The sequence below is a fragment of the Malaclemys terrapin genome, chromosome 20, assembly GCF_027887155.1.
Source record: "Malaclemys terrapin pileata isolate rMalTer1 chromosome 20, rMalTer1.hap1, whole genome shotgun sequence".
Classification (NCBI taxonomy): domain Eukaryota; kingdom Metazoa; phylum Chordata; order Testudines; family Emydidae; genus Malaclemys; species Malaclemys terrapin.
Genome location: NC_071524.1, coordinates 17,451,798 through 17,479,183, shown reverse-complemented (window position 1 = coordinate 17,479,183; position 27,386 = coordinate 17,451,798). Strand labels below are relative to the sequence as shown.

The 27,386-nt window shown below is 60.4% G+C and overlaps 3 protein-coding genes across 4 annotated transcripts; 1 reads left to right on the top strand and 2 right to left on the bottom strand.

Annotated features, from left to right (window-relative positions):
* Positions 1-755: 755 nt before the first annotated feature.
* On the bottom strand, positions 756-15,130 carry DMAC2 (distal membrane arm assembly component 2). 2 transcript variants are annotated; one of them, XM_054009984.1, is made up of 6 exons: positions 15,082-15,130; positions 9,771-9,937; positions 8,159-8,239; positions 7,912-8,051; positions 2,443-2,605; positions 756-1,172 (listed from the first exon to the last, which is right to left on the bottom strand). In XM_054009984.1, the coding sequence occupies exons 1-6, from the start codon at positions 15,097-15,099 to the stop codon at positions 974-976; spliced, it is 768 nt and encodes a 255-aa protein (XP_053865959.1). In that variant the 5' UTR covers positions 15,100-15,130; the 3' UTR covers positions 756-973. The 2 variants fall into 2 exon arrangements, with proteins under 2 accessions (XP_053865959.1, XP_053865960.1); XM_054009985.1 differs by lacking the exons at positions 9,771-9,937; positions 15,082-15,130 and adding an exon at positions 8,338-9,483.
* On the top strand, positions 12,959-17,732 carry LOC128826614 (proline-rich protein 2-like). Its single transcript, XM_054009983.1, has 4 exons — positions 12,959-14,503; positions 15,997-16,127; positions 16,610-16,847; positions 17,210-17,732. The coding sequence occupies exons 1-4, from the start codon at positions 14,201-14,203 to the stop codon at positions 17,405-17,407; spliced, it is 870 nt and encodes a 289-aa protein (XP_053865958.1). The 5' UTR covers positions 12,959-14,200; the 3' UTR covers positions 17,408-17,732.
* Positions 17,733-18,690: 958 nt separating this feature from the next.
* On the bottom strand, positions 18,691-26,986 carry PRSS16 (serine protease 16). The gene is made up of 12 exons (XM_054009790.1): positions 26,711-26,986; positions 24,539-24,717; positions 24,231-24,330; positions 23,706-23,835; positions 23,192-23,315; positions 22,557-22,634; positions 22,152-22,199; positions 21,319-21,591; positions 20,357-20,498; positions 19,815-19,994; positions 19,547-19,692; positions 18,691-19,111 (listed from the first exon to the last, which is right to left on the bottom strand). Exons 1-12 carry the CDS (start codon positions 26,772-26,774, stop codon positions 19,049-19,051), a joined length of 1,527 nt encoding a protein of 508 aa, XP_053865765.1. The 5' UTR covers positions 26,775-26,986; the 3' UTR covers positions 18,691-19,048.
* Between the last annotated feature and the right edge of the window lie 400 nt (positions 26,987-27,386).

The following is a 27,386-nucleotide window of genomic DNA, read 5'->3' as shown; positions in this document are numbered from 1 at the left end:
GCGCCGTCCTGCCGGCGGCACCGTGCCGGGCGACGGGCAGCAGGGAGTGGAGCCCTGGCTGGAGGGACAGGGAGGGGAAGTCAGAGCTGGTGTTGGACCCGCGTTGGAGCGAACACTGAGCTCTTCTTCGGGGCCCGTCCAGCGCGCCGGGAGGCTCCAAAGCACCTCTCTCCCCCAGCGGAAACGGCTGCAATAAAAGCTCTGACCTGTCCCACATCCTGGGACCCCCCCAGGCCCTTGCCAGTCCTGCTGGCGGAGGAATGCCAGGCAGGCCGGGAGGCGGCGTTTATCCAGGCCTGTGGGCGGGAGAGGGGGAAACGGGGGCGGGAGAGGCTCCCCCTAGGAATATTAAGGCCCATCCAACTCTCTGCCCTCCCACCTCACCCGCCTGCCCTCAAAGCGACCTGACACAGGAAGGGGGTTGTGGCGGCTGTCGCTTCTTCCCAGGATGAAGATGGCCGGCGGAGGGGGGGAGCTGTTTGTTTCCTGCCCGGTGCGGCGTCGGGAACATGCCGCACGGTTGTGCTCCGAGAACTTTCTCGGCCCAAAGCAAAAAATCTTCCCTTCTCCCAGGTCCCTTCGAGCCATTCCAGGCTCCCGGCCGGCCCAGACGCCGCCCAAACCAAACCACCCCAGCTGGGGGGTTCGCCCGCTGAGCTGCAAAGGCCCCCAGCCTCCCGGCCGCTTCCATCCCGGTATCCCCAAGTTCTCCTGCCACTCGGGCCTCTCCCCGCAAACAAGGACGCGAGAGCAGCGCAGGGAGAGGCCTTTAATGACCACAGCGCGGTTCTGCCGATTGCAAGCCCTGTCCTATGGGAGACCAAAGCAGGGGGGCACGGACCACCCAGCCACACCCACAAGTCTACGGCGACGCTGGGGTCCTTCGCGGTCCGTGATCGGAGGGTGCTGAGGGGAGCGCGGCTTGCGGCCATCTCTTCCCGCCCTCGTCGATCAGCGTCAGGGCAGCCAGGCATCAGGCAGGGATCTCCCCAGCTCTCCTGTCCCCGCTGGGGACGCCGGGCTCCTCCCTTCCGTCACTGCTTGTCTGGGCGCCAGCAGCCGGGGCCAGCCCCACCACCTCGCACCGGGGCAGCATCTCCTCCACCAAGATCCGGATCAGCCCTGGGGTGGGCACTGAGGGCAGGTGCGAGAGGTCGAGGCGCCGCAGGTTCCTGGGGAGGGCGACGGGGAGAAGGGATAAGAATGAAACAGAGCAACGCTGCTTCTAATATCCCAGCCCCTCTGTGCGACAGACTGACTCAGCTCGAGACCCACCCAGCCCCCGCCGCCCCCATCCTCTCGCCAAGCCCCGCTGGCCCATAAGCCCACGTCCTCCCCTCAACGGATGCTCGACGCAAGGGAAGAGAGTGTCCAGGGCTGGATTTTCTCCCACTGGAAATGCAACGGGAATCAGTTCCACAGGGAGACAGGCACCAGCGAACCTTTAAAACCCAGCCCTGGTCCTTTGGCCTCAGGGGAAGGAGTCGGGTCTAGTGGTTAGAGCAGGGAGAAGTGTGGCCTGGATGCCTGGGTTCTATTCCCAGGTAGTGCACTCCCTGCCCGGGCCTCAGTTTCTCCACCGGGCGGATGGGGAGCTTGGAAAGTGCTTTGATGTCTTGGGGCGAAGGGGACGGTCGGCGTCTGCAGGAGAACAGCTCCCGTCAGGAGAGGCACTGTGGAAGTGAACCCAGCGCACAGGGCATCTGCGTGTCTTGGCTGGAAGAGGTGGGCACTGGTACAGTCCTCGGGGAGCCGGAACAGGCGTCGTTTCCACACACGTTAGGTGAAGACCGAGCGGGTTTCTCCGAGCCCCATTAACGCTGCCTGGCCCTCGCGTTAGCTCCCACGTGGGCAGAACACGCCGTTCTCCCCAGCCAGGTGCACCCGGGGAGCAGCCACCCACCTTCGCGGCACACGCCCGAGGAAGAAAGGGGCCGGGATCTGCCCGCACCACACCCAGGTGATCCGCGGTGACTCATCGGCCCCAGTGGCAGCCTGTGTGCCAGCATTCCCGGAGACGCCCACGGCCGAGCGCCGCCGGGAGATTTCACCTGAGTGCGACTCGGCGGATCCCCTGGCTGGCGCAGCTGCGCTGTCCGAGGGGCGGGGCAGGAATAACCATCACGCTCCCGGGCTCTTCCCCAGCGCACTCACCCGAGCAGCTCAAAACCCTTTATGGCTAATTAGCCGGGCCGCACAGCTCCACCACAATGCCCTCCCTCCCAGAGAGAGACACTGAGGCACAGAGCGATAGTGAAAGTGAGGGATAGTGCCCAGGAGCTCTGACTCTCCCCTGCACTAACCACTAGACCCCACTCCCTTCCTAGAGCTGAGGGTAGAACCCAGGTGTCCCTGCTCTAACCTCTAGCCCTCCCCTCCGTCCTAAAGCCAGCCTCCGAACCCAGGTGCCCCGATTCCCCGCCCCGCGCTCTGACCACTCACTCGAGTAGGTGGAGACAAGCCAGCCCCCGCTCCGTGACCTGGGGGCACCCAGCCAGCGAGAGCTCCTCCAGGCTGTCCTTGAAGACCTGCAGCCGGGTTAGGGTCCAGTCGTCAACGTGGGGGCAGCGGCTCAGGTCCAGGGATTTCAGCGCCGTCAGCTTCACTGCAGGTGCGGAAAGGGAAAGGAGGGTGGAGCCGGGGACCCCAAGCCCAGTGGCAACCGGCCAGCTCCCCCCCCCCAACCCCAATCTCGTTACCCGCCCTTAGTGAGTTCTTCCGAGGTGACCCCCGGAACTTGAATTTTGCCTCCTCCCACAGGAGGTGGTGCTTCCCAACCTACCTCTCGCCCGGCGCCCGCGCCCCAGCAATGGCAGGTGCTCAGCCGCTCTGGAAACCCACCCCTTTTATCTGTCACCTGAACGTGCACTCCAGTGCCTAGCAGCGAATAGGTCCAACAGCTGGAGATGGGGCACTAGATAGGGAGGGCTCTGAGCTAAATCTTCCCCAGGTGTCTGGCTGGCGGGTCTCACCCACATGCTCCAGGTCTAACTGATCGCCAGATTTGGGGTCAGGAAGGAATCCTCCACCACCACCACCAGGTCGGCTCGGCGGAGACCCTGGCAGGTTTTCCCTTCCTCAGCCAGAGTGGGTGAGGGTCTGTGGCCTGCAACAGGAGGTCAGACTAGATGCTCCCTTCTGGCCTTGGTATCTCTGAGCCCACTACGCGCCCAGGCGAAGAAATGCTGGCCAAGGGTGGTAGAGGAGGTGCGGAATCGTAACTTGATGCAACACAGGCCTCAAAGATCCGTTTGGCTGCTACCAGCAACCTGAAAAATAATCTCTGCGAACTACAACGTGGCCAGATATTCAACATCCACAAGGAAAGCCCCGATTCCTTCTCTCTCCTCCCGCAACTCCGGTCAGAGGCTGGTGGATGAAATACAAGTTCCAGGGCAATAAATACCAAACCCTCGTTTTTAGGAGTAGCACCGAGAGACATAAGCCGGGGCACTGGGTTCTCTCGAGCGTTGGAAGAACTCGGTTTCGATCAGCACAGGTCGATTTCACCAGATGCGATGATCAACACGCAGAGCTCGGCAAAGTGCGAAAAACGCTGCTTGAGCGTTCAATTGACAGCGAGTTACTTCATCCGTTTTGACACGTGATGCTGCCAACGTGTGATTTAACGGTTCTAAAGCTTTAACTTCAATCTCAGCATTTCCTGCCATTAAGTAACCTTCGTCTGATCCCCCCCTTTGTCTGACCCCCCCCTTTGTCTGACCCCCCCAGAGTTTCCCACAACAGTAAATATTCACATCCAGTAAAAAAAATTAAAAATGCTTAAAAATAACCATCGACCTTCTCCATCAAACTGATCAAATGAAACCCGAGTCCCGTGAGACGCGCAGAACCGCGCAGCCGCCACGACCCCTGGTGATGTAGAGACCAGGAGACAAGCCAATGGCCTATTCCTGAGCTCAGCTGAGGGACGCTCAGAGACGGTGCAAGTGATGCACCGAATTCCCCAGCACACAGCGGGGTGAAATGCTGCCCCCTGCGACTACACGAGGCGTGGGGCGACAGAATCAGGCCCGGCGGCCGCAGGCGAGAACCAGAAACGAGCCAAGGGGTGGAGAAAATCCACCCCTCCCCCCCGCAGCTAGAGACCAACCCAAACCTGGCTCCACTGATCAGAGACCAACCCCCGGAAATTAGGGGGCTGCGTCAGCTGAAGGAAGAGGGGCGGCCTCCTCCTGCCTCCTCTTTGTCTAGCGGCCGAGAAACCGATGAAAAGTCAAACTCCTCTCCAGTTCAAGTCTTGGCAAGTCCCGGCAGGGCTGATTTCGGCCCAGCATGCTGTGCGTCCCTTACAAGGGGAACCAGCTCTTCCAACGCGAGACGGGAGACCAGGACGGGGACACGAAGAGCCACTGGCACAAACTGCTGGTTACCAGGTGGCTTAGCACCATTGCAACCGGGAGAGGTCCTAGCTGTGGCCCGCGGCCATTCTGCCCTGTATCCGTAACAGGCACCATAGCCCTGCCTTCTGGATGTTTTTAACTCCAAGTCCCACGGCCAATGCTGGCCAAAACCACATCCGGTTTTGTCCCAGTACCGGATGGGCAAGGGGGCAAACCTCATAAGAATGGCCGTACTGGTCAGACCAAAGATCCATGCAGCCCAGTATCCTGTCTACCGACAGTGGCCAATGCCAGGTGCCCCAGAGGGAGTGAACCTAACAGGCAATGATCAAGTGATCTCTCTCCTGCCATCCATCTCCATCCTCTGACAAACAGAGGCTAGGGACACCATTCCTTACCCATCCTGGCTAATAGCTATTAATGGACTTAACCTCCGTGAATTTATCTTGTTCTCTTTTAAACCCTGTTATAGTCCTAGCCTTCACAACCTCCTCAGGCAAGGAGTTCCACAAGTTGACTGTGCGCTGTGTGAAGAACTTCCTTTTATTTGTTTTAAACCTGCTGCCCATTAATTTCATTTGGTGGCCCCTAGTTCTTGTATTATGGGAATAAGTAAATAACTTTTCCTTATCTACTTTCTCCACACCACTCATGATTTTATATACCTCTATCATATCCCCCCCTTAGTCTCCTCTTTTCCAAGCTGAAAAGTCCTAGCCTCTTTAATCGCTCCTCATATGGGACCCGTTCCAAACCCCTAATCATTTTAGAAAAGGTTCAGAGAAGGGCAACTAATGCCAGTATATCTTTTTTGAGATGAGGAGACCTCATCGGTACGCAGTATTCGAGATGTGGGCGTACCATGGATTTATAGAAGGGCAATAAGATATTCTCTGTCTTAAAGAAGAGGGCAGTCTGGCTTAACACCCGACACGCTGCCGGGAGCCCAGATCTGCAGCACGCTTTCCAGGTTTGCTGTGCTGTTTTTAACCCCTCAGCGTGAGCTCAAGTCAGTTGACCCAGGCTCTGAGATTCAGCACCACGGGTTCTCCTTTGCAGTGTGGACACACCCTGAGGGGCTCATGTAATCACAGGACTCCAGATGCTGGGACTTTAAGGACACCACCAAATCTTGCCAGACTCGCTGGCAATAATGAGCCCTCAACAAGATCAGTCCCGAAGTGACCGCTAAACACTGGATCTCTGTGTAACCTGAGACCTGGTCTTCACAGATGGCAGCTTTGTGTCTTTGGACACATCTGATTATTTCAGACTAATGCAGACGGATGGATTAGGTTAATCAAATCATTGCCTGAGATAGAAGCTGCTTCCGACTGCCAGGAAATGGACACGCCCTCCCTCCAGCCATACGTTACGAAGGATCTCACAGCAAGCTACACACCCCTTCAACACAGCCACCGGGAACTGCCGTAAGGCAAAAGCACCTGCAATTTACTAAAGCTAGTCCAAGCACCAGGCAACGGGCCACCCAGCCGCACACCATGGCTCCAGGCCTGCCTTTGGATCCACCACGGCAGACGCCGGGACCAACACGCACCAGCCGCGGGATCGTGGCCCCGGCCACTCGCGGAAAAGGCGGGTACAAGGCAAACACCGGGGGAATCGGGTTCTTAGACAAATGAGTCAGGACAGGGATCGCTGGCCCGTGAAATGGGTCTTTGCGGAGCTACTACAACAACAGCACCCAAGTTGTAAGAGCAGGAGAATGCTAAGCCAGACACAGCAGTGACCTCCCGGAAATCAGAGAAGAGAAAAGGGCTTTTCTCCCCATCTCACCCTTCTTTGCTCTCTGGGGTTCTGGCCAGCGACTCTGGCAGGCAGGTTACAGCCACTTCCCGTGGAAGACGATTTCTCAGCCTAAGAAACCCTCAGCACCAGAGTTTACCCAGATCCTCAACCTCCACCTTCCTTGGCTTCCCCTTGTCCATTAAGAATGCGATGTCTCCATTGTGAGCCCAGAGAGGAGCCCGCTACATTACTGCCTCTGACGGGCTCCCAGCCAGGGCACGGGATAAAATATTAAAAGGCACAGGAAGCACGAAGGCAAAGGCCAAAGTGGATTTCAACAGCTCAAAAACTGTGATGCTGAAACGGATGACTAGATTGTAAGAGAGCGTGTGATCAGCTGGTCTGACCTTCTGCATGCCACGGGCCAGAAAACGGCAGAGCCTTTAAACACACACACCACCTTGATTTCAAAATGAGCAGGGCTGGAGAATCCAACACCCCCACTTGGGAAACTGCTCTAGTAAATTACCCTCCCTGTGACAAATCCACGCCTCTGTTCCAGGCTGAATTCGTCCGGTTTCAATGTCCAACCACGGGCCGTGTCCCACCTTCCTCAGCGAGATTGAAGAGCTCGTTATGAAATCGCCGCTTCCCGTATAGATACTTACGGGCTAACGGCAACACCTCTGAACCTTCTCTTTGTTAAGCTCAATAGACAGAGAGTCTGTCACTCCAAGGCAGGTTTTCTAACCCTTCGATCATTCTCTTGGCCTCTTTGGGGACCCCTCTCCCATTGATCAACCTCCTTCCTGACTGGTGGGCACCAGAAGGGGACGCTGGGTCCCAGCAGTGGTCACGCCAGGGCCAGACACGGGGAAAATAACCTCTCTGCTCCGACGGGAGATTCCCCGGTTTATGCAGCCCACGACAGCATTAGCCCTTGTGGCCCCAGCACCAGGCTGGGAATCACATCAGCAGATAAATAGATTGGTACGTCCCCGAATCACCCAGCATCAGTACGGCACCCGGGGATTAGTTAGTATGAAAATGGCCTGGCCTGTCACTTCCCTGACACACGGCCGCTGTCTGAACCTTTCAGTACCAGCCTTAAAGACAAGAAGGGACGGACAGTCTCTGCCTCCAACTAGCAATCCACTCCTCCCAATATGGCCTACAAATTAGACCATATGCTCTATGGTGCAGAGATCGTCTGTGTGTTTGTACAGCGCCTAGCGCCATGGGGACTGGGCCCTGGTGCAGGTGCCTAGGCACTACTGTCGTATAAATGAATAATGATAGCGCTCTGGGATTCTCAGAGGAGAGAAGCATTTCCGCTGCTGTTACAGTAAATGTCTAATCTTTTCTCAAATGTACTAATCTAGTTCTTCCAAGGATATCCTGCAGCAGTGAGTTCCACAGGTTAACTGTATGTGGCCTGAGAAGCGCTCACTCCACGGAGGTGTCCTGGGGACATTCAAGAGCTCTGGGATGAGAGAAATCAGCAAAACTTATCACCCCTGGCTTCATCCTTTGATCTCAAAGCTCTTTACAAAGGAGGTCAGGATCACGATTCCCATTTTACAGATGGGGAAATGGAGGCACCAACACAGCAGCAGAGCTGGGAACAGAACCCAGGTCTCCTGAGTCCCAGTCCGGGGCTCTATCCACTAGCCCGCACTGCCTCCTCCACAAGGAAAGCCACTCTCTGAGCCCTAGCATTTCTGCGCTTCAGAGCGCCCCCAGCTGCGCCAAAGATCCCCCAGAGAAATGCCCTCTGCGGAAGTCCATCGATTTCTACCTAGGTTATCCAGCCCGTCGTAGTTCAACACGGAGCCCGCGAGGTCGATGGCCACCACAGGCACGTCTTGGAGCTCTACGAAATCGTAGCTGAAATTCCCGCGCTGGTCCACACAGAACCAGGTCTCCTGGCCTTGAAACCTGGAAGGAGAAACACCAGCAGTAGGAGAACTGAAGAACCGGGACTTTGCCAAGGGGATTCCCAGGCCAGACCCACATCCCCGAGGCTTGGCTGAGAGCGTCAATACCTCACTCTTCCTCTGTGGGACAGGACGAAGTAGGCGGCGGCAGCGTTGTCTCCGTAGATGCTCTTGATGTAACCGCAGTACCTGGCAAAATGGGGGAGGGGAGGGAAGAAAGGATCACAACATTTTTCAACACGAAAATGGTGCTTTTCAAGGACTATTATTATTATTTAACCTCTGACCTGGAGCAGGCCCCTGGCGTGCTTGGAGCTGTACACATGCAGCCCCTGCTCCAAAGAGGTTACGATCGACTAGAAATTTTGCCCAGAAATATGCACACGGAGCCCGTTGGTTTCAACCCGTGCAGGTCCAGAACGTGTAAATGGATAAGAGGAGCATGAACAGGTTTTTTTGCTCTGCGTTCGTGCAGCGCCTGGCACAGCGGGGCCCTGATCCACGACGTGGGCTCCCAGTGCTACAGTAATAACAAACAATAGGGTTTGGACTCAAACAACCATCCCAAAGTTAAAAACCACTGGAGAACGAAGTCCCAACAGCCAGGCCAGCTTCTCTCCCACACTCTGCCAGGACCAGAGCAACCTGGAGACTTAATGACTCGTGAGCCGCTAGAACCAGAGACCCAGAAAACCCACTGACCGCGCCATCCGCTGGTAACAGCTTCTAACCTTGGGTGCAGGCCAAGCCAGCTGCAAACGGCTCTGCAGCTCAGATGCAAGTCCCCTGCACCAGGGTCTCGAACCTGGGCCCACAAGGTTCACAGATGCAGCCACGTTCCAACCCTCCCCTTGCCTGGCATCCCGACCCAGCTCAGCTCCTGGTGCCTGGCTTGTAGTTCCCGACCTCCAGTTTGTCTCCTGCCCTGCCCCTCTGGTCTCCTGACCCTGCTTCCCAACTAGTGACCGCAGACGCTGGCGCCGACTACTAGGTCAGACTGCCCACGACCCAGTCGTAACAGCTGTGCCTTTGAGTTCGGAGCGCTCCTGAGAAGTGCCACAGAAGGGCTACGTAGTCGTCTTTACAATAGGGCCGGGCAGGGATGGTTTTCAGGCCCTGGGAGAATTTTTGAGATCTGGAAAACGTTTCTCATACAGAATCGAGACAAAAGGGCAAAATCTCCAACACTTTCGCGAGCAGACAAACCGAACAGAAACATGCGGTTTGGCTCGGTGGAAACGTTCTCTTACTTCAGAGACATTTTGCTTCAATTTTGACCTTTTTACTTTTATTTTAGTATCAATTAAGTTACATTTCTAGACCAAAAAGTTGCTTCCAAACGAAAAAAATGAAACTTGCCGATTCAAAAGGTTTTTTCAGCATTTTTGTCCTGCTGGGAAATTCATCAAAACTGACCCTTTCCCATGAACAGCTTCGGTTAAAAAATACAAAAATTGGCATTTTTCACTCAAAAAAAATACCAAAAAATTCCCCACCTAGCTCCGCTCTAGATCTCCCATGAGCGGTTGGTTCTGCACGTCCCCCTGTAGGTACCCGGCAGTTCTTGGCTTCCATAACCGTCCCATTTACAATCATCAGACGCTCAGAAGTTTCTCTTTTCCAAGAAGTCAGTTGCTGGATCAGGTTCTAGCCATCCCTCTCCCCTCCCACCCCCCGGCCCATTCTCGGTTGGGAACACGGAGACGCGGGCTGTACATACGCGTTCTTCCTTCGCAGGTTTCTGTAGCGAAGCGTCGCGCTCCAGCTGACGAGGTATTCGACGTCATAGAACCGGTTGCAGAGGTACTGAAGGATGCCGCCCTTTGAAGGGTCTGGGGAGGCGGCACTGCCGTACGGACGGCGGGCCAAGGCCCTGCATTGCTGGAGCTACAAGACACACGGTTAATCATGTGAACTCCCAGGTAATCAATCGTATTTCCGAGGCCGGGAGCTTGGGGCCTATCAGTGCAAACACCAGAATACAAAGAGACTCCTCTGCTAACGGAAGAGCCCAATTCCTCCCGAAGGGCTCTGCTGGTTCCAGGTTAAATGCGGCCTCTCTGCTCCCAGGGGTCGGAGCCTCACGTGTGCAGCAAAGCACGCTGACCGGTGGCGGCCGCACAGGAGACAGTGACGGTCTGCTGGCTACGTCCTGTGTGATCGCACGGCACTGACTGGCACTGGATTTCACACCTCGGACGGCGGCTCACAGTGTCACACCGGGAGACAACTCTGCCACTGCCGAAACAGCTGGATTCCCAGCCCGGGGGAGCGGCTTTATACCTGCTTCTCATTTACAAGGTTCTTTACCTGGGGAGTGGGAGCCAGGACTCCTGGGTTCCAACCCCTGCTCTGGGAGGGGAGTGGGGTCTAGTGGTTAGAGCAGGGGGGGGGGGGGCTGGGAGCCAGGACTCCTGGGTTCTCTCCCCAGCTCTGGGAGGGGAGTGGGGTCTAGTGGTTAGAGCGGGGGGGGGGGGGCTGGGAGCCAGGACTCCTGGGTTCTCTCCCCAGCTCTGGGTGGGGAGCGGGGTCTAGTGATTAGAGCAGGGGAGGGCTGGGAGCCAGGACTCCTGGATTCTCTCCCGGGAGTGATGTTGCCACAATGTAATGATAAAGAATAATGAAGTTTTAAAAATAAAATTCCAGAAAACAGGTTAGATTTTGTTAAACTTCAATGACAAACCCCTGCTCTGGGTGGGGAGCGGGGTCTAGTGATTAGAGCAGGGGGGCTGGGAGCCAGGACTCCTGGGTTCTATCCCGGCTCTGGAAGGGGAGTGGGGCCTAGTGGTTAAAGCAGGGGGGACTAGGATTCAGGACTCCTGGGTTTCTTGCCCAGCTCTCGCACTTTGCCCTTTCCGTGCCTCAGTTTCCTCTGCGTATAATGAGGATAATAATGAGTCTGGGGGTCAAGAAACCTGGGTCCTATCCCCAGCCGGATCACCAGTTGCTGCCAAACCTTGAGCAAATCCCTTCCCCAGGCTGTGTCTCAGTTTCCCTACAAGGAGTCGTATCCACCTCACAGCTTCATTCATTAGCTGCAGAACCAGCAAGGACATTGACAGGGTTTTAAAGCCGGAAGCATCTGTCTACAGGAGAGACGCAATTAAAGCAGCGCTCGCTACAGCAAAACACCGTCAACTCTCCTGCTGGAGACGCTTCCTGCAGCCACGGATCAGAGCAGCTGGCCCGAGCTGACCGCAAAGAGATCTTTGTTCCGGCCCTTGCCGAGAAACACCCAACCACACAGCAGCAGAGCGGCTCTGCCCCCCCGTGGATCTCCTGGGCTGGAGCCACAAATGGAGGGTCTAATGGGTCTGGTTTTGCAATGTCATCAGCAAAAAGAGGAGGAGGGGAAAAAAGGCCAGCAGAGAGCTTCAGTAAACCCAGGCAGCTGGGAAATTGGGCTGAAGGCGGGGGGGGGGGGGGGGTGGTCAGATTTCCCTGTGCTGAACACGGGACACCTGGTAAAATCAGAGAATCATAGAATATCAGGGTTAGAAGGGACCTCAGGAGGTATCTAGTCCAATCCCCTGCTCAAAGCAGGACCAACTCCAACTAAATCATCCCAGCCAGGGCTTTGTCAAGCCTGGCCTTAAAAACCTCTAAGGAAGGAGATTCCACCACCTCCCTAGGGAACCCATTCCAGTGCTTCACCACCCTCCTAGTGAAATAGTGTTTCCTAATATCCAACCTAGACCTCCCCCACTGCAACTTGAGACCATTGCTCCTTGTTCTGTCATCTGCCATCACTGAGAACAGTCTAGATCCATCCTCTTTGGAATCCCCCTTCAGGTAGTTGAAGGCTGCTATCAAATCCCCCCTCGTTCTTCTCTTCTGCGACTAAACAATCCCAGTTCCCTCAGCCTCTCCTCAGAAGTCATGTGCTCCAGCCCCCTAATCATTTTTGTTGCCCTCCGCTGGACTCTTTCCAATTTTCCCACAACATCCCCACACACACACACACACACACACACACACACACACACACAGGGAGAGGTTACGTGCGTAGCCGCACACACACATTCCCGTACATCTCTCTCACCAACAGACCGGACCCTCCCTGCCTGACGCTCTCCGTCCTCCACCTCTGGCTGGGCCCCCGGGACGGACCTGCCTCTCCTGGTACCTGGCACCACGTCTTCCTGAGGCAACACATGGGGGGTGGGGGGGAAACTTAGGGTCTCACGTCCCTCTCCCCAGATTTCTGCCAGGGTTCACACCAGAGTGTGGCCAGCAGCAGCCCCACACTCCCCAGGGGCAGGACCCAGGGCGAGAGGGGGACTAAGCCCCTGCCCGGGGGAGCTGCTGTGTGCCTGTGGGGTTGGGATAGGAACAGGCTGGAAATCGCTTCTCCACACCCCCCCCCGCCCAAACGCTGAGCTGCCCCGTGCCAGCGCTGTGTGGGGCTTTGACACACGCAGGGTTCGGCTCTTCCTGGCCAGCGCCCCGGGCCGGAGGGTCTTGGGCTTTCCCAGGGCGCCGGCCCAGCCAGAGGAGGTGGGGGAAGGAAGGCGCCTGCCGGCCAGGCTGCTGGTGAGCTAAGCGCTCCGACCAGGGACTGGTTCTCCGCATGGCGCTGGTAGCAAGATGCGCCTGCTGGGGGGGGGGGGGGATACGGAGGAGCAGCAGGGCTAGGGGGGCGAAGCAGGGAGAGGACAGCGAGAGGGGGAGCACGTAAAGGGCCCATGGGTGGGCAGCAGAGGGAACACGTAACCGGCTACTGCCTGGTGCCTGCCCACACTCACCAGCCACCGCAGCGCGCAGCCAGGGGGGCCCTGCTAGCCGAGAGCCGGCACAGAGCGGGGGCTGCGCTGACAGACCAGCAGGGGGAGCGGACGGCCCCACACGCTGCATCTTCGCCCCGTCACCAGCCTTGCACCCCCACCATCGGCCATCAGAGCCCCCTCCTCCACCACCACCACCACTCACAGTTCTAGCCCTCATGGCTGCAGAGGAAAAACTCTGGCTTCAGCATGCGCTAGACTAGAGGCCCAAAACCACCCAGCAGGTTAATCAGAGGAACTCCAAACTCATGATTTGAAATGCCCTGATCCTTAAGCCAATCTCCCGCTCTTTGGGGCTCGCCTCGTGATTTTTTAAACGCTTGAGGTTAGCGCTCCTGAGACTCCCGCGTGGCTCTCAAATACCGAACGCCTTTCCTTTATTCTCTGCCACTTTCACCTGCCGGGTTAAGGTTTTATAGGCAACTGCAAAAATTAACCAGGCTGCAAAGATTTCAGCCAAGAATCCACTTCTTCACCGGAGGACGTTAATGTCACAAGAACAGGGTGAGGTCTCTCAAGGCTAAAGCGCCCTTCACAGCACCATCAAGGTTTGTTTGCTACCATCCCTGCACGGAGAGACAGCTCGCCCAGGCGTTCAGTCTCCACATACAACTAATTTAACCGGAGACCACCAAATCGGAGCTTTAGGTCACTTCCAACCAGGGCTGAATCCAACTCTTTGACCCAGCGATGAAAAGCGCCAGGTCCCTTTCCGGTCGCTCCTAAGCTTGTCCCGAAGAGATCTAGTGACATCTGCTGGCCGGCGCTCTCAGCTCCCTCTTCCCCTGAGGGATTTGGAATTTCAAATCCAATTCCTCAAACCCTCCTCCCTGAGCCTCCCTTTCCTAGCAAAGGCCGCCAGAACGGTTCTCAGCCGCCGTGGACGCACATCACCCACCAGTGAAATGCAGCCCCCTCTGGGCTGGAAACAGCCGCTGTTTCAAAGGGAAACTGTCAAGGTGATATTTGGCCCCAAAAATATTGGGGGGGGGGGTTTCCTAAAAAGCCACTTTTATAAGCAATTCCAAAGGACGCAATTTTAAACAAACTTTGTGTTTGCAGGGGCCCTCCGGGGCCAGTCCACACAACACTGCAACAAGGGCTCCTGCAGTGACACTGACTAGAAACCGACATGAAACTGACACAACTCAGGAAACAGCTGGATAAACCTGGCACCTGGGTCACCCGGGGCAGGCGTGGAGAAGGTCTCGCAGGCGGGCTGCCAGCGCTGGGATCTGCTTCCCGAAGCCTGGCTCTGGCAATGAAAACTGCCGCATCGCACCGGTGAAATCTGGACATTCGGGCTGGTATTTGAGGTCGCAGGGACCACCAGCCTTTCCCAGATCCAGCGTCTGGGGCCTTCTCCATGACCTCTCGCTGCTCACCTGACCCCAAGGCAGGGGTCACTATCTCTGCGGATGGTTTTGAGCAGCCTCGCACACGCGCGAGGCAGCATCCCACCGGGCGGCTCCGTTTAGCCAGGCAGGCTCGGGCCCCCCGCAGCATGCACCCCCCAGGCAATGCAGAACCAGCCCCCCGATGTGCCCAGACCCCGGCGGAGCCAGAGGCAGTGAGAGCGGGAGGGTCCCGGACGCCGAGCCGGCCACGGCTGGCACAGGGTTTGCGGCGCGCTCTGACCGGGGCAGTTCGCGCCGAGGAGCCCGCCCAGGTGATACGTGAGCAGGGGGGCGCTATGGGTGGGGGGGAGAACACTGTGAATCAGGGGCATTATAGGGCAGGTGGCCCGTGGGGACACCAGAGAGCAGGGACCCAGGCACTGGGGACCCTGGGGGGGGGGTTATGAGGCAGGGGAGCAGGGGAGGTGTTATGGGGGCAGGGGGCCCCAAGACCCAGGCAGTGGGGGGGGCATTACAGGGGCCCCAGGGGGCAGAGGACCCGGGGGGGGTGTTATGGGGCGGGGGGGCCGGACCCAGGCAGTGGGGGGGCATTACAGGGGCCCCAGGGGGCAGAGGACCCGGGGGGGGTGTTATGGGGCGGGGGGGCCGGACCCAGGCAGTGGGGGGGCATTACAGGGGCCCCAGGGGGCAGAGGACCCGGGGGGGGGTGTTATGGGGCAGGGGGGTTCGGACCCGGGCAGTGGGGGGGCATTACAGGGGCCCCAGGGGGCAGAGGACCCGGGGGGGTGTTATGGGGCGGGGGGGCCGGACCCAGGCAGTGGGGGGGCATTACAGGGGCCCCAGGGGGGCAGAGGCGTAAGGGGGGCGGGGGGGACCCCGGGTCACCTACCGCCCTGGGCGCCGCCATCTTGGATCGACCACGTGACTCCCGGCCCCGCCCGCCGAGAGGCCGGACCCTTCCCCCCCTCTGCGTAGCCCCGCCCCTTCCTTTAGCCCCGCCCCCTCAGCCCTCCTGTCCCCCGCCCCCTTAGTGATCGGGGGGTCCGGTGGCTGCAGGGGGGGCGGGGCTGGGAGCCAGGACTCCTGGGTTCCTGCCCTGGCTGGGGCGGGGGGGGGGATCCCGGGCGCTATTTGCAGCTCTTACTCCTTGTGCGCCCCTGAGCCACTCGCTTCCCCGCTCCGTGCCTCAGTTTCCCCCCCACACACCTGCCTGTGGGACGCTCTCTGTGCCACTGTCACGCAGCCCAACTGCACCCGGCCGGTGGGTAACGGCCCCGCTGCCCGGCTCTCAAACGGGGGGAGCCCCCCGGCGCCAACCCTCAGCTGGGCCCTCCACCTCGCGGGGGGGAGGGCGTGTGGGGTGCAGTGGGTGACACGCAGCACAGCGTGGGGCCACCGCGCCTCTGTTTCCCCTGGAGTCCAGCTCCCCAGCCGGTGCCATGTGCGGGCAGGGGCCTGCGTCTCGCTCCTCTGAGCCGGGGGGCATCCAAGCCGCCCCCTGCACGAACCCCAGCAAAGCCGGTCGAAACAGCCCCACCTGCGCTCTCTTATAAGCACGCCTGCAGACTCAGTGCCCCCTTCAGACAGGTTGGGGGGCCCAGGAGCAGGCAATGGGGTTTCCTGCCCAGGGTGTGTGGTCTTTCCCCTGGGAATTTCCGCCCGGGTGATCGAGGGAGTCGCTGGAAGGGGCAAGCCGGGTGGCCGCGTGCCAACGGGCGTGGGGACGGGCTGCTTCACCTGCGAACTTTGAGCCCGCGTTCCGCTGCATGCCTGGGAGCCTGGCGCGTTTATTACCCTTTGCCAGGCAGTGCCCAGAGCCGCTCCCCGCGCCGGAGGCCCAGCTCCGTGGGACAGAGGGGAAGGGAATCGGTGCTGCAGCTTTCCCAATGGCTCGGGGGAGCCTGAGAACCGCTCGGTAGCGCTCCCGCTCGCTCGGTAAGGAGGGTCCCTTCAACTGCCCCGGTGGTGCTGGAGAACGGTGGTCAATCGCCGGCCTGTCCTTCCGTCCCCTCCTCCCTCGCCCGGCAGGACGCCTCCCTCCCTTCCCACAATCAGTGGCGCAAGAGCCTTCTCCTTTGCAATCCCCCACCAAACACAACCGACTCCTGGCTTCCCCCTCTAGCCCTGGCCATGCTCCCCCGACTCGGGCCCTTCGCTGTCTCTCCCCCCTCCCTGCAGCATCCCAAGGGCTCTGCTCGGGTGAGACGTGCTAGGAGACGCGTGCCACCCACCTCAGTTCTCCTCGGCCGGAAGGAAGGGGTGGTCAGGAGGGATTAAAGGAGAAAAACTTGGGAGGGGAGAGCAACCCCCTGTGCAAAAAGCCAGGGGTGACAGCCATAGTCCACATCTGCGATAGGGCCCTTTGGAACATGACCCTGTTTCAGGGAGACTCTAACAGAGGTTTCCCCATTTCCCAGACACCCCAGGCCAGCCTCTGGCACCCCGATGGCCGAAAGCCGCTGGATGGAGGAAGAGGGGTCTCTCTTCAAGGGGCTGCCCCCGCTACCTAAAGCGCTCCGCACCCCCCCCACACATGGCCCTCTGGCGGCAGGGGAGCGCCAGCAGGCGCTAGACGCGCGTGGGACAAGCAGCCAAAGGGACAGCGCTCTGGGCTCCAGCCTCCAGGCCAGGCTCTTGTGGGTGCGGAAGGAGCTGGTGAGTTCAGACTGGTTTTTCAGGAGGGGTTCGGTGCTGGCGGGCGGGCCCCGGCGGCGGATTCCTAAGGGGGTAACTGGCGGCAGTAGAAGGCTGTTATCTTCTCTGTGGACCTGCCACTAGAGGGGGATGGAGGTGCCTGCTTTGCCGGCGGGTTTCACCGCTAGCGATTGGCTCGACAGGAGCAGCCCAATTCCCGGTCGCGGAGGGGAGCAACCTCTCGTGGTTACAGCCCTTTCCTTTCCCTTCAACGCCAGCAGCCCGGTTAGGACAGGCCTGGGCCAGGGTTCATAGGTAACTCTCCCCGCCCCATGAAAGCCACCAGCCATAACTCCCTCCCTCTCCTCCCATCCCCGTCCCAGCTCAGCCTGCAGGAGACCGACCTGGCGCTTCTCCGGCAACTGGACTCCAGCGCCCAGGAGATCCAAGACCTGCGGGACCTGCAGCTGGAGATGGAAGAGTTCTTTGGCGAAGGGGAGCCGCTGGGACCAGCCACCTCCTCCCACTGGCATCTCTGCCCCTTGAAACTGAGCGGTGGGATGGAGGGGAAGGCCTTATAAACCAAGCGGGTGAAAGAGCTGATTGGCTAGATGAACCGTCAATAGCCTAGATGCAGGGGAGGGACTTCCCTTCTCCACAAAGGGTTCTGGGGAGGGAAGCCCTTTATATAACCCGTGCTGGGCCCGCCTACGGAGTGGGCATTACTGGGATGGACAGGACCTGTAGGATGGAAGATTCTGGGCCTGTTATGAGCTATCCGGGGCACTTTGGACGGGGAAATGGACGGATGGGATGAGAGGGAGAAGGAGCCCATCGTGTTCTTTGGTTTGGGGTTTTGTTCCCTCCCACCCCCCGCCACTTTCAAATACAATGTGTTGGTCCTTTTCTTTTCTTCTTGCCACTTCTCTGAACTGGGCCTTGCCGATTTGTTTGGAGCGTTTGGCGCCCGCGTTCTGCCCCACCTGGTCCCGCCCCAGGAACTGAGTGGATGAGAGAGAATCGAATGTGACATTTCTTGCGTGGCATTTCTGCCGTCGCCTTTCTTACGAGTCACATGCAGCAAAGAAAAATCAATGGGGGTCACAGGGCATTGTCCTCCCATGTAAAGGGGGCAGAGGAGAGAGATTTTTTTTCTGGGGGGGGGGGCGCATGCTGTCTCTCCCTATGGGGAAGGGCAACGCCCCTTCCTCCTGGAGGGGAGACCTGATTCTGGACTGAGTTCTGCCATCCTGTTACGGGGGAGAGCTCCCGGTCCCCAGCTCTGCCATTGCGCCCAGAGAGGGAGGTGCAGAGAGGGGCATTGGGGGGTGGCAATGGGAGAGGATGTCTCCATGAGAAACTGGGTGTGATTCTCAGTCACGCCTGGGCCCCTCTGCACTCCTCTTGCAGCGGGGCAGAAACAGACGAGAATTATGGGAAGGGACGCATGGGGCTCCCCCAGCTGGGGTAGAGTTGGGGTGACGGTCCTGAACACACCCTTCTCCCAGACCCGGCAGAGAGAGTGGACCTGCGGTGTGGCCGGAGCTCACTGCGCTGTGGCTATTCTCTGCCCCCCAGGGGGCGGAGTTCAAACTAGAGCAGCCCCAAGGCTGCTGTAACTGACACAGGGTCCAGAATATGGGGAGCGCAAAGGAGGTTTAGGAGCAGGCCCCACACTGGTCCCCTGGTCCAGACCGAAGCAGCGAGAACCTGCCCTGCGGGGTATCCCTAGGGGCTCTGCACACCCTGGTCCTGATCCTGGCAGTTGGAGCCTTGTCAGACAATACGATTTACACAGTCAGACCCAGCAACGGGCTGATCCTGCTTCGTTCGCCGCAAAGGAGCCGACGGCTTCGCAAAAACGTCTAAAAAAACCCCATCTTTCATTGGATAAAAGAATTAAAGGATCCAACCCAACACAGCAGGGGGAGGAAACTGTCCCCAGAAAATTCCCAGGGGTTTGGCTGGCCCCAGCGCAGCAGATTTCTCAGTCCCCCCCTTGTCCCCGGATCATGATTTGTTGTGTGTAGCAGAAGCAGCGGGGAGCCCCCATCACGGCGCCGCTGCGCTGGTTGCTGGACGAATGCCGAGCAGAAAGCTAGCCCCTGTTCCGACCAGCTGGCAATCAACGTAAATCTCTGCTGGAAGGAAGATCTCGCCGCGTCCCTCTGCGGGCAAAGTCCGCGCAGCGTCGGTGGGCGAACGGCTTCACGCCCGGAGACTCAGGGGGCCGAAGGCGCCTTCCTTGCCAAGCTCAACCACTCGCCAACGTGGTAGTCGATCCGCTGTGGAAGTGGGGAGGGGGACACAGGGAGAGAGCTGGAGGGACCCCGCCAGGATACGTAAATCCCACCCCACTGAGCCACTCATGCTGCCGAGGGGCTTCGGGTGACACTCAGCTCAAAGCCCAGGTCCTGCACGTCAGGGGGCATTTCACGCTCAGGTGTGGGACCAGCCCCCTGAGAACCCCCTCGCCCCCAACACAGGGACCGTCCCACCCCCCACCTGGCATAACGGCTCTGCACCCACTGGCATAGGGGGCAGATCGGGGGCATGGCTGGAGCCCACTGGCTCTGGCTATTCCCTGCCCCCCGGGGCCTTCATGAGGTGGAGCGTGCATTAGAGCAGCCCTGGGGCCGGGGGGAGTCACTGGAACTTATCAAGAGGTTGTGGGGTTCGAGTCTGGGTCAGTTCCGATTCCGTCCCCGCTGGGCTCTTACCTCCCGGGCCAAGACGAGGGGCAGGGGGTCGGTGGGCCTGGAGGGGTTCATGTTGGCGCAGTGGGAGGTCCCGTTGATGAGGATGGCCAGCTCCGAGCGCGACTGGTTCTTCAGGACGCTCAGGGCATGCCAGGGGTCGATGTCGCCTGGGCGGGGGTGAGAGGAAAGGGTGCTTAGCTCCGGCAGGGCATGGGGAGGTGATGCCAGGCCGGCCCGCGGGCCCGATCTCGCCGACTGCCCCCTCCCCAGCTGCCCCCCCCGTCCATACCATTCACAAAGAGGATCCTACTGGCCTTGGGGTGGTCGGCCCCGTAGTACTCGTTGGTGAAGGTCACTGCCTCCCCGACGCGCTCGGGGCCGATGCCAAACACCTGGGAGCAGAGGTCGAGCTGCGCCGACAGCGTCAGGAGACGGGAGAAGGGGCAGGTGGCGTCTTCGCAGGTCTGGTCTGGAGCAGGGGGGACGGGGGGAGACGTCAGCACCGTGGCTCTTTGGGGTGCGCCCCCCACCGAGACGGACAAAGAAACGGGGCGATCGGGGGGAGAGGGGAGCCGGGGCGAAGGGGAAGCGGAGTCTCTCTCGAGGCTGTGAGACACAGCCGGACCCCGCGGTCGCTCTGCGTCTCGACCTCCCCAGCCTGACGCCCCCATTTCCAGTCACCCCGTCTTGGGGCAGGGACTGAGGGGGGACTTTAAGCCCCATCTGTTCTCCCCAGATTCTGCCCCGGCCCCTTGGGGTGGGGGATCGCATGGGGGGCAGCAGGAGGGACCGACACCCCCCCACACACACACACACACACAACCAGCTTACAGTATCCGAACTCGGTGCAGGTCTGGAAGTACCACTGCCGCTCGCCCACGCCGCTGAGCGTCAGGTTGGCGCTGCGCAGCTCGGCCAGGGCGCGTTGGTGCGAGTTCTCCATGCAGGGCAGCGCCATGCTCTCCAGGAACCCCTGCCATGGGAGGAGACGCAAGGGAGGGTCAGCCAGGGCCACCCCCGCCCCTCGGCCCCGGGAGGGACCCATCTGGCTCCGTCTCCAGCGGCTCTGGAACATGGGACAGGGCCCCCCCTTTGCTGTTACAACAGATCGACAGGAGGGGGCACCCGCACCAAACTGGCGAGGAGGCAGGAGCCCTCTGCTTGTAGCTGACCAGGGAGAAACTGGGCTCCCCCCTTCCTTTAGCCCCTCGGGAGGGCTGTGCCCCCCCCACCATGGTGCATCATGGGAGATGTAGTTTCAATGCTTCAGTCTCTATGGGCTAGGCTTCCCAGCTGGACTTCATCTCCCATAATGCACTGCAGTCGCCACCTCCCCCCCCCCCCCCCCCCAAGGCCGCAGTGCATCATGAGAGATGTAGTTCTGGTGCCTTGTTCTTTATTGGCTGGACTTTCCAGCTGAACTTCATTTCCCATGATGCACAGAGGCCACTGCCATGAGGCACCACCTTCCTCCTCCCCCAGATTGTGGTGCATCATGGGAAATGTAGTTCCAGTGCCTCATGCCCCCCACTCTCCTCTATGGACCAGCCTTCCCAGACAGACCTCATCTCCCATGATGCACTGCAGCCACCACCTCTCCGCCACAAGACTGTGGTGCATCATGGGAGATGTAGTCCAAGCAGGAAGCCCGGCCCACAGAGGAGAACAGGAGCTGGCGGCCACCTGAGCTACGACCCGGCTCAGCAGTGACGGTCCCTGGCCCCTGTGTGCAGCGAGCGCGCTGGGTCTCAGCCAGGCTGGATCCAGACCCCCCTCCCCCCCCGCAGCCTTACATTATTGACGGCGATGAGTTTCTGGTAGGGGGACCCCAGGCCCGTGTCGGTCATGATGCCGCAGAGTTTGGCTACGGTGCCGCCCCGGAATCCCTCGTTGTTGTACTGCACGGCGCCCATGAAGATGTCGGCCAGGTTGCTGGCGAGCTCCCCGCGGTCGTTGGGCTCCATCAGGGGCCCGCAGGAGCGGAAGTCCTTCTCCAGCTCGGCCAGCCGCCCGGCGTGCAGCCTCTGGTCCAGGGCGGAGAAGGCCTGGGCCACGGCCTCGCGACACTGCGGGGGGAAGGAAAGGAGAGGCACTCGCTTTCCAGGGCGTTCGCAGCTGCAGGGGATTTTGTCTGGTGGGTTAGATATGGGGGCTGGGAGCCAGGACGCCTGGGTTCTGTCCCCAGGTCTGGGAGGGGAGTGGGGTCTAGTGGTTAGAGCGGGGGCAGGGAGTCAGGACTCCTGGGCTCTCTCCCCAGCTCTGGAAGGGGAGTGGGGTCTAGGGGTTGGGAGTGGGGGTGGGCTGGAAGCCAGGACTCCTGGGTTCTCTCCCTGGTTGTGGGAGGGTACAGGGCCTAATTCTCCTCTCATGGACACTGGTGCCAGCCAGGAGCAGCTCCTCACATGCCAACGGAAGGACACTGGTGTGAGCGGGCCCAGAACGGGCCCAGTGGGGCCGGGTGTCGGAGCTGGGGGGCGGAGAGCCCTAGATGTCAGAGATGGGCCGCGCACACCAGCTCTCTCGGAGCGTCCGATGCAATGCCGGGGGCGGGGAGGGGACAGGACACACAAATCTCTGGGATTTCCCCCCGCGGGACCCCAGAACCCGCCCCAAGCCATTCACCCACCTGGGCAGAGCCCCCCACCACCGGGTCCGACAGACTCGCCGCCACCACCTGGAGGAAAGACAGACACGACGCGACGGGTTAACGCAGCCACCTGCTGGGAAGGCACCGAAAGGGTTAACTAGGAGTCACCGGGTCCCTCCCCTCGCCTCGTGCCAGGCCCCTTCTGCAGCCCCCCAGCTCCCTCTGCAAGAAGCTGCCTAGAGCGACGGGAGCTGGGGGGCTAGTCCTGCAGCCCCCAGTCCTGTCCATGACGGCGGAGCTCAGGGCAGGACCCACAGCCAGGGTACAGCTGTCGGGGTGGGGGGGTGACGAAGAGAGAGCTGCTCTGAGGACACCCCCCTCCCCCAGGTGAAAGGGGGGGTATGGAAGCTCCCCCCCCCGCCCCCGCGGGCACCGCCCGCTCACCTGGTTGTAGCCGGTGAAGTCCAGCTGGGCCCGCACCGGGGCGGAGGACGCGACAGCGGCGAAGACCAGGTGGGGGAACTAGGAGAGGAGAGAGAGGAGGGGGAGATGGAGAGAAACCGGCTCCGCCATCAGTCCCTCTGCCTGGCGGGAAAATCCATCCCCCCTTCCCACGACCCCACAGGAGCAGGGGGATGGGTGGGGGCTGGGCTCCCTTGGGGTGAGGGGGTTCTGGGGTGGACCCCAGGACTGGCTCAGTCCCCCCTGCTGAGTCCTCCCTCCTCAAACCCACGAGACCCCACATCCCTGCCACAGCTGGGAATAGAACCCAGGAGTTCGGTCCCCAGCCCCCCCCCCTTTATCTTGCCCCCCAGCTCTACCCCTCCGTGAGCTGAGGATAGAACCCAGGAGTCCTGGCTCCCAGCCCCGTGCTCGGACCGCTAGACCCCAGGCTAGCGCCATCTGGCTCTGTTTCCCCCACTAGTGGCTGGATCGTGTATCCACTCTCATGGGCCATTCCCGGCTCTTCCTGGCACCGGTCTGTGCTTTCAGATCCCCAGGACGTGGGTTCGATTCCAGCGGGGTTCCAGCAGAGCCCCACGCACTGACAACCCCCCCGGTGCCTCCCAGCCCGGTACCTTGAGCCTGAACCAGGCGGCGAGGGAGCCGGGGTAGGAGCCCCCGAAGCAGATCCAGGTGTTGTTCCGTGTCAGGTTATACTTCTGAGTGACGAAGAGGTGGAAGGAGGCCAGGTCAGCCAGGCTGCGATGGGACCGAGGGGGAGGGACCGAGAGAAAACCCCACACTGGTGAGCGGAGCACAGAGCTGGGACCCCGGGGTTCCCCCAACCCGTGTGACTCGCAGTCAGACCCCTGGGAGGGAGTCAGTGTAATCATCCCCATTTCAGGCACAGAGTGGGGCCGTGACTTGCCTGAGGTCAGAGAGCAAGCCTTTGGCATAGCTGGGATAGAACCCAGGAGTCCTGGCTCCCAGCCCCCCCGCTCTAACCACTAGACCCCACTCCCCTCCCAGAGCTTGGGAGAGAACCCAGGAGTCCTGACTTCCAGCCCCGCTGCTCTAACCGCTTGGGCACCCCCCGATACTGAGCGCAGCGTATCCAGCCCCGCCCCACAGCCCCGCCCAGGGACTCACGCCTGCTGGCTGGACAGGAACCGGAGGCTGGCGTCCTGGAGGCCATCTGGGTTGATGCTGGCGCCGTAGAAGCGATGCTCCAGGGCCACGGCCAGCGCGCCGTATTTCTGAGCCATCTCCATGTGGTGCCCTGGCACGAACGCTGGCGTTAGGGACAGGGGAGCCTGGCAGGTGCTGAGCCCCCCTGCCTGGTCACCCCATTGTGGGCACCTCTCCCAGGTCCTTCCCCACCCCCCTGAGCCAGCCAGTCCCTGCCCTGGGGCCGGATGGGAGCCAGCACCCCGTAGAGGGGACAGGCCCCTGCCCCATTCCCTGCTCCCCTGAACCAGCCAGTCCCTGCCCTGGGGCCAGATTGGGGCCAGCGCCCCCCAGAGGGGACAGGCCCCTGCCCCATTCCCCACCCCCTGGGGCAGCCAGTCCCTGCCCTGGGGCCGGATGGGAGCCAGCGGCCCCTAAAGGGGACAGGTCCCGGGCCCCATTCCCCACCCCTCTGAGCCAGCCAGCCCCTGCCCTGGCCCCACTTACCCGCCAGCACAGAGAACTGCGACAGGGAGCTCTCGCCCCCGATGTACAGGAAGACGGGCCCGGCCGGGCGGTGCCAGAACTCCTCATTGATCCAGAACCTCTGCGGGGGGAGAACAGGGGCCGGTGGATGCGAGGCGGCGGGACCCTGCCCGGGGCAGCTCGGGGAGCCCCAGCGGGCGGGGGGGGGGGGGGGAGATCAGCGCACAGGGCAGGTGCACGTGTTTCACATGGGGGTGTGCACACCTGTGCACCTCTGGCCGCTGGCACCGCCCTGGCAAGGCCGGGGGGATCCGCTCGGCCCATCTCACCTGGTTGAAGATTTGCCCCTGCTGCCGATTGAAGTGGTCGAGGGGCTGGCGCAGGGAGCCCTCGCTGGGGGAGCGCCAGGGCGCCGGGCGCAGCAGCCGCCTCCGGGAGACCGTCTCCTTCATGGCCTGCACCTCGCGCGCCCGCAGCACCTGCTGCTTCAGCAGCCGGAAGTTGCGCCCTGGGGGGGCAAAGGGAGGCGGGGGTGGGGAGGCCGGTTGTGATCCAGCCCCCCCACCCTGGGCAGGGCAGACCCAGCACCGCTCCCCGGCTGGCAGGGAGTCACTGGGCCTCAGCCCCCGTGGGTCAAAGGAGCCAAACCCATCGGCCAACCTGGCCTCGACCGGCCCTGAATGGGTCTGGGGCACTGAGCCGCCCCCTAGAACGGAGTCTATGCAGGGCAGGGGGGAGGCGCAGGGGGGCGGGGGTCCGTGTGCGTGTTGGGGGGGATCTTTGCCCAGTTCCCTTTCCTTGGGCACAGGCGAAGGGATCTAGTCTCCAGGGGTCTCTGTCCATCCGTCAGTCGGGCTAAAATTGCATTTGAAGAAGTGAAACCATTTAGCTCAGCAGAAGGGGGGGGCGGACAGGTCACGCCCCGGGCTGCTTCCTGGGGGGTCACATGCAACCCCACCGAGAAATGCCCCCACCGCTGCTCCCAAGAAGCCAGGCTCAGCAGAATGTGATAGGCAAAAGCTTCCCACAATGCGCTGGCTACAGAACCCACTCTCCTTCGGAGCTGGAAACAGGACCCAGGAGTCCTAGCTCCCAGCCCCCCCTGCTCTAACCACTAGACGCCACTCCCTTCCCAGAGCCGGGGATAGAACCCAGGCGTCCTGGCTCCCAGCCCCCCCCTGCTCTAAGCACTAGACCCCACTCCCCTCCCAGAGCTGGGGAGAGAACCCAGGAGCCCTGGCTCCCAGCCCCGCTGCTCTAACCACCAGCCCCCACTCCCCTCCCAGAGCTGGGGAGAGAACCCAGGAGTCCTGGCTCCCAGCCCCCCTGCTCTAAGCACTAGGCCCGCGCTCTAGCAGGAACATGTGTACAGGTTGTCAAGTATCAGGGGGTAGCCGTGTTAGTCTGTATCTACAAAAACAACAAAGAGTCTGGTGGCACCTTAAAGACTAACAGATTTATTTGGGCATAAGCTTTCGTGAGTAAAAACCTCACTTCTTCGGATGCATCCGAAGAAGTGAGGTTTTTACTCACGAAAGCTTATGCCCAAATAAATCTGTTAGTCTTTAAGGTGCCACCAGACTCTTTGTTGTTTATGTGTACAGGTTGTGATCCCAGCAGGGAGGGACAGGCCCAAACAGGAATCCAGGCTTTCCAAAATCTTGCCTCCAGGCTGCTAAACAAATGGAGATCCGACCTGCCCCTCCCCACACCACTTCACCTCAACTGGGTGTGAACGCCAGAGCCTAACAATGGGACCATTAAACCCTGATCTCATCAGGATTTGCTTGGCCTCATTGTGAGTCCGCCCTGCAAGCCCCCCATACTGCTTCCCCTCCCCCTTCGCAACGACCCATTTCTCCTGAAGGATCCCCACGCACTTTGCAGACCGGGCATGCACTCAATTCGCTTAGCTCGACGCCAAAACGCAGCCGCCTCTGGGGTGAGGCCCAGCGGCTGTTAACATGCTCACTCAGCAGGGAGATGCAGCCCCCTCTGAGACAGAATGTGGCCCCCATTTAAACAGGGATCCCTCACTCAGCACAGACATGCAGCCACCTCTGGGGGCTGGGACGCAGCAGCTGTTTATACAGGGATCCCCCAGCGCCAAGATGCAGCCACCTCTGGGGTGGAGCGCGGGGTTGTTTATACAGGGATCCCTCGCCCGGTGCCGAGATGCAGCCACCTCTGCGGTGAAGCGCAGGGGCTGTTTATACAGGGACCCCTCGCCCGGTGCCAAGATGCAGCCACCTCTGGGGTGGGGCACAGGGGAGCTGTTAAACAGGAACCCCCCAGGATGAATTTAGGGAGGCAGAAAATTATCCTAAACAGGCCACTGAGGTGACATCCTCCCATGCCGGAGCAGCCCTGACCCGGCTTTCCCATCCCGCCGGGCAGACCGTAAACACGGCTCTCCCTGTGGTGTCTGTACAGCGCCTAGCACCGTGGTGCCCGGCGGCTCACAGGGGGGCTACGTCCATCCAGATCATTAACCGACTCACCTGCCTCCGCTAGGATCAGCAGCGACAGGAGCAAACCCAGGGCCCAGGGAACCGGCCGCCCCATCTTCAGCCCAGCTCTCAGACAGCTTCCTGGTCGCCTAGCCGGAAAACTTCCTGCCGGAGGCCGGGGGGCCACACACAGAGCTGGCCGAGAGATCGGCTTCCTAATCCGATCCCCAGCTAGCCCCACAGTCACTAAACCCACTTCTTCCCCTGGCCCCTCACATGATCTACTGCCCTTGCCCCTGGCCTGGCCCCACAGCGAGTTAAGGGGTGGGGCCGGGGAAGAGGGTGTGAACTTTCACTTTGCAGGCAGCACCCGCCCCCTCTGGTGTAAGGGCCGGCCCTTCTGTATCTGAGAGCCCCAGGATACCCCTCCAACCTCTGTGCAAGGGCTGCTGGAGGTGTTTGGGGGGACTGAACCCCAATCCACCCCCCTGCTGTAGGCACGAGACCCCCCCCTTCACAAAACAGGGCACAGAACCCAGGTGTCCTGGTCCCCGATGTAACCACCAGACTCTGCCCGGAGCTGGGCATGAAGCCGGGAGTTTCTTCAAATCTGGCCCAGGCCCAGGATTTCAGTGGATTTTACTGACATGGGAAGTTTATGGAATCTGCTTTTTTCCCCGTCGTAAAGGTCATTCAGGTCAAAGCACCCAGAGGCTAAATTGCTTCC